The 6,373-nt window shown below is 34.5% G+C and overlaps 1 protein-coding gene across 1 annotated transcript in view; it reads left to right on the forward strand.

Annotated features, from left to right (window-relative positions):
• LOC107729859 (protein kinase C-binding protein NELL2-like) overlaps positions 1-6,017 on the forward strand; it is a 46,186-nt gene extending 40,169 nt beyond the window's left edge. Inside the window, exons 19-20 of the mRNA XM_016540578.1 lie at positions 3,459-3,686; positions 5,287-6,017. Of these exons, the coding sequence (XP_016396064.1) occupies positions 3,459-3,686; positions 5,287-5,328 (270 nt within the window). The 3' untranslated portion in view covers positions 5,329-6,017. The remainder of the gene's footprint in view (positions 1-3,458; positions 3,687-5,286) is intronic.
• Positions 6,018-6,373: the final 356 nt, after the last annotated feature.

Raw genomic sequence — 6,373 nt, forward strand, 5'->3', positions numbered from 1 at the left:
ACTGTTTTTTTTTTTACTCAATCTCCATCTTTCTCTCCTGTTTTAGTCAGGGTTGGTGATGTGTAGACGGATGGTGTGTGATTGTGAGAATCCCACGGTGGATGTGTTGTGCTGTCCTGAATGCGATCCTCGCCTGAGTTCTCAGTGTTTGCATCAGAACGGTCTGCTAGCGTACAGTAATGGAGAGACCTGGGTGGAGAACTGCCAGCAGTGCCAATGCATGGTGAGTGGCAGCATGTTATGCCAACTCGATGTGGTAATACATTATGATTACCAGTATATATTTTTAATCTAATATGTAGTATATGGTCGACATTTGAAAGAACTATTGCTAAAGAACATTAGAAAAGATTCTATTAAAACGATTATTGAAATATCTCAAACAGTGGGGCCCAAATGTCTTTTTGAGACCAATTGTAAAAATGCTTTTATTTTGCATGCATTTCTATATATTTTTTGTCAATTTAAAATGTGTTAATGAACCTGATATATTATAAAACATAATGGTTCATATAGTATGATCTGAGAATGTTCCAAATAGCATCTTGTGTATTGGAATTTATTAAATGTCATGTTATATTTAATATTACTTTATGTATATATATATATATATAGTAAATGTAACTAGTAAATTTAAATGTAAATGTAGTATTTTTTATATTTTTGTAATATTTTAAATGTCAAAAAAGTATTTATTAATATTTATTATTTAGGTATATGCATGTTTTTACATATTTTAAATAATCTGTTATACATATTATGTATTTAAAAATAATAAAATAATATATTTAAACATTCTTAAATATTTTTAACATACTTTTTGTTCTACATTTTTTTAATGTAAATTTACAAATAATTACACTAAAAATGAACATGTTCTCAGACTTTTGTATATGATTATTATCTGTGCATTATTAAATTATAATAATATTTAATAATAATAATAACACCAACAATAACTATTCGTAGTAGTAAAAAATATTTTAGAAACCATTTTTTGAGTTTTTTAAAACTAGAAACTATTTTTGGAACATTTTTACCATCTGTGAAATGAGAGCTCTTTAACTTATGACCACCCACATTTATATATCAACAGCTGTTCAGCTGTTCACAAGTAAATTGGCAAAAACTTATTAAATTGGACTCGAAGTAAATAACTGGACTCGAGGTAAAGAATATGATGCAAAAGTGTGAAATATGTCCTCTTTAGCAAACAGTAAGCATTCACAAATGCACAATGCTCAGAATAAACTCCACTGTCATTCTGTTCCCTGTGTATTAGATTTAGACTAGGAGAAACTGCTGGTCACAGTGGAACTTTCTGCAATAACTCAGTCAGGAAGTCTTGTGCCAAACCTTGAACAATGCAGTTTTCAGCCCCTCTGGTGCTTTTCCCTCATGTGTGCTGTGTGGTCCAGCACTGAACTTTCATCCAACAGCCATTTTTTCTTTCTTTATGCAGAACTTTTTGCACTCTGAGAAGAATTGAATTACAAAGTCCAGCTAACTCTATCTTTCTCTCTTGTGAAAATCCTTACTGCAGTATTAGCTGAACTGACAATGGGTTCAAACAGGGCTCCTAAACTTGTCAGCGGATCTTCACATGACATGCCAGGCTCCCAGCTCACATTTTCTCTGTCTGAGAGATTTTTTTTAGTTTACAGAGAATTACGTTTTTCCTCAGGGTTTAGGACTGCTAAACTTAATGAAACTTAAACTTAACGTAATGAATTCTGTTAAAGACTTCTGGACTGTTGTGGACAGTGTAACAGACAAAAGGCTTGTTTTCCAGGCTAATGCTAAAGCCAGGCTCTGGATTCATTGCTCAATAACTGACTCTCAATTGAAAGCTCTTTTTAATCCTAGACAAGCATAATCTGTGTCCTTTAAACCAGTTTTGAGAAAGGAACATGATCAAACAGAGCCAGTTTTTCATGGCCATATTGAAATTTTATTAGGTTTCAGTACAGCTGCTTTTTGTTTGGCTCTTTTATGTTGTTCTTATACTGTCGGACTGTTATCACATTCTCTTTCAGTCAGCGCTTTCTTTTAGTCGTTTTCAACTCCCTTTTCTCTTCGAATCCCTTCTCATCAGTTTTTTTCCTTGTTCCCTGTGAAGTAAAAAGAGCACAGAACTTGAAAGAGAGGAAGAGACACCGAAAAAGAGAGAATGGTGCAGGAAGAATGCTTCGTATTTTAAGAATACAAAAGTGTGAGGAACAAAGAATGTTTCCGGAATGGAAAACTCCAGGAGGGGAGAGAGAGACATTCAGAGAAATATCTGCATTCCCCTTGTAATCAAGGTCTACGTAACCCGCTCGGTCTGATTCAGGATGTAATCTGAAAAATATGTTGTCTTGCAGCGAAACTCAGCAATCAGTTCACCCCAAAAAATTAATCATCATGTGGTTTCAAACCTGTAACTTCCCTGAAACACAAAAGGAAAGGATTTTAATAATGCACAGATCAACTCTAAAATCACATAAAAGACAAAACCAAAAAAGGGTAATTAAAGTCATTATTTACTGACCAAAACATTGAGTCAGTGAGTTGAACTCAAGAATTGGGTTAGTCCAATCTGTAACGGAATCATTTAGACCAGAACTAGATCAACAGATTCATTAAAATGATTCGACTGAATTATTCATCCAAAAACTGAAGATCAGTTGATTCATGAACTCTAATAAAATTGCAGGCTGTCTTGGAAGTATGTGTTTTGTTGTTGTTTTGGTTGTTTGTTTTTTTGAAAGAAATTAATACTTTTATTGTAACGACACTGACGAGACGTGAGACGTGTGAATCCATGTGCAAGCTTTATTTAAAGCAGAGAGGTCAGAAACACAGGCAGGGTCGAACAATGGCAAACAGGTATATGGCGGACAAGACACAAGTGCACATGCATATCAAAGAGTAAAAAACAAGTGACGCCTCACAAAGTGAATTGACTTATATTAACTGAAAGGCGGGACTTCCAGCCGCCATATTAAGCAAATGATCTCCTCATTCTGTCCCTGGATAGAGTAGAGTTTCTTCTCTGTCTGTCTTACTCACACTTACCGTGCAGTGTTTGTTCGGACTGACCTTCACACACTTTTAGGTTTGTCATTCCAAGTACATCATCACTTTATCCTTGCACCTGTGGAAAGCATCCAAAAAGGATCAAAGCTTTGATATATTTTGACACATCACCTGCAGTCTAGCAGATGTTACTCAAAGTTGTAAAGAATACTGGAGGAAACAGAACCCTGTGTGTGACTATATTAAACCAGCTCTGACCTAGGAGTGTCGTATCGATCCTTCATTACACGCTCCTCTCTGGACACAGTATTTGTGATTTGCAGCATGTTAAAGCGGAAGTGTGTAATTTATGTGCTACTAGCGTCACTAAATGGAATTGCGAAAATATTGATTCTATTCTGTATAGGACTGAAATATGTCTCTGCCTATGTGTTTCTCAGAGGGGTGAAGTGGACTGCTGGCCGATATCATGTGCGCCGGTGGCTGACTGTGAGTTTACAGTGGTTCCAGAGGGCGAGTGCTGTCCGCGCTGCGTCACGGACCCCTGCCTGGCCGATACCATTCGGAATGACATCACCAAGACCTGCGTGGATGAATACGGGATCATTCGCTTCAGCGGCTCCGCTTGGACCAAACACGGCACGGAGTGTTCCCTCTGCCAGTGCAAGGTACTTGACACTTACATAACCATCCACGGACACACACGTTGCAAATCACCAAGATCAATCACTTTATTTATTATTGAGTATTTAGACATAAACCCCTGTGGTTGTCATTATTTTTAAGCTGGATCCTTTCGCATAAAACAAACACAGCTTTCACATGCCCGCTAAAGGTTTCATGGACATCTGGCTAATTTATTTTTAAACATTTTAATACCAATTCAGTCAAAGGCAAATGCTTTTGGTGGTGCGCCCAGTCACAGCTTTGATTTTATTGTTTTGGTGCATATAAATATTATTCATAAAACACTTACAGTGAGATCCAAAAATCTGAGACCCCATTGAATAGAGACCCCTAAAACCTAATTTAAACATGGAAATAAACAAAGGTTTAGAATTTTGAAAAATTGAAAGAAATCAAAGAAACTTTATGATAAGGTATCATTAATGAACCTTTTTCACAGACTGTGTTGACACGTTTCCACGGTTATTAGCATTGTAAATCTAGCAAAGTTTTTTATATTTTTTATTTTAAAATTTAATATACATTTATAACACTATACTTTGTGTTTTCTTGCCTTGACATCAAATTACATAAAACTAAACTAGATATTTTTGGAAGCTTGTTTCCACCACAGGGTTAAAAAAAAAAAAAAAATTCAAATGAATTGCGACCTTTTTTTCTCACAATTCTGCATTTACATCTCACAATTCTGAGTTTATGTCTTGCAATTCAGAATTATAAAAAAAAAAATTGTGAAAAAGGTCAAATTTGCAAGATGTTAACTCGCAATTGTGAGTTTATAACTTGCAGGTCTGAGAAGAAAAGTCAGAGTTGTCAGATGAAAATTCACAATTACCTTTTTTATTTTTTAAATTCTGCAGCAGAAAAAAAAACAGAATTGTGCTATGTAAACTCAGAATTCTGGAAAAAAAAACGAGATGTGAACTTGGAATTGCAAGAAAGTAAGTCACAGTTTATATCTTGCAATTTTGACTTTTAATATAAACTCAGAACTGCAGGAAAAAAAGTTTGACGTATGAGATAAAAAGCCAAAATTACCTTTTTTTCATTCCACTGCAGAAATGGGCTTCAATACATATTTATTTTTAGCATGTCATGATTGGGGCTTCTTAGAAAATATAAACTGTAATGAAAAAAAATATTAATAATTGAATTTTTAGAATAAATTAATTAAATGTATTTTCACTAGTGGTCTGACATTTGGAGCCCTCTCTAAATTATGGTGTAAGTCATTAATAGACAGACAGCTAAGAAACATGGACAATCCAGCTGAGCTCAGAGAAAACAGTCCCAGATGCTGTGAGATTTCCCTGTGTGAGATGAATGAGATGAATGCAGGAATAAAGAACAGTGCTCAGGGACAGGAGAGAATTCATCTACTTATTAAAACACCTTATGTGACTGGCCAAGGCAACATTTGAGCCGAAAGATGAATCATGAGAGGCTGTACTGATGCTTATTCAATGCATTACACACATACAGTATGGAAATGGTTGAGTGAGTGTCAAATTGGCTGCTCTTATTTTTTGACTAATGTCACCTTCCTTTTCCTTCCCTCCCTCCCTTTCTTTTTATCTACAGAATGGTCACATCTGTTGCTCTGTAGACCCTTTGTGCCTTTAGTCCTATTCAAAGGCAAAATGTCTGACTTCTTCTTTTCTCGCTCTCCTATTGTCTGTTTTACTTTTCCCCCTCTTTGTCTCAGCTCTCTGTACAGTTCCATCCCCTTCAGAAGATCATTTTATACCACATCCTCACATGTATTTTAACATAAACAATATACAGATAGCTAAGTAACTCATAACAAAAGATAAAGTAACTATCAGAAAAACGAATCGTTTTAGCTTTGAACAGTGTTTCAAATTTGCTTGATGCATTTGATAAGATGTTTATTTGTCGTTTATCAATTTTCATCGGAAACCATGACGCAATATTCAGATAAAGAGGTCAAGTTTCGCAAATTCCATTCAATTTTCAGGTTTCAATATCAAAACTATATTGAAAAATAAAGGTTAACAGTGTTTTGTGCTTGATGGGTTCAACAGACTGCAGACATGGTAAAATCCTTTGTAATTGACCTACAGGTATTACCAGTGTTTACTTTTTTTCAGTATTAATGGTTGTTTCGCTCCCTCCCTGGGAAAATATGATCTTGATGTTGTGAATAGTTAATTTAATGTTTGTTTCTCACGTCTTTTGAATTCTGTCTTTACTTTGATGTTTTATGTTGCACCTTCTGTCAAATTGATGTTTTGTTTCCTTCAATGGCTCGGTGCACTATTGTGACATGGTGAAATAAAAGGTTTCCATTGAAAAATATGCAGATGCATTGTTGTTCTTTTTTATTAATTTAACTCAAAACAATCTAATTGAGCAGTTGGCAGTTGTGTATCAGAAAATCTCACATGCTGAATTCCATCTGAAACATTTTTGTTGCGAATTACTAATTATTTTATTTCTTTTTTTTATTTAGCTGTGTATCAGATAATGTTAGTATGTATAAATTCATTAAATTTATTCATGTTTTACACACTTTCAATATAATTAGTATATTTTTTTGGATGTTTGTTGCATATAAAGTTGAAGTATTTAGCTGTGTATCAGATAATGTTAGTATGTATAAATTCATTAAATTTATTCATGTTTTACACATTAGACTTTCAATATA

Source organism: Sinocyclocheilus rhinocerous, unplaced genomic scaffold, assembly GCF_001515625.1.
Source record: "Sinocyclocheilus rhinocerous isolate Xijiao unplaced genomic scaffold, SAMN03320098_v1.1 scaffold848, whole genome shotgun sequence".
In the NCBI taxonomy this organism is placed as follows: Eukaryota; Metazoa; Chordata; class Actinopteri; order Cypriniformes; family Cyprinidae; genus Sinocyclocheilus; species Sinocyclocheilus rhinocerous.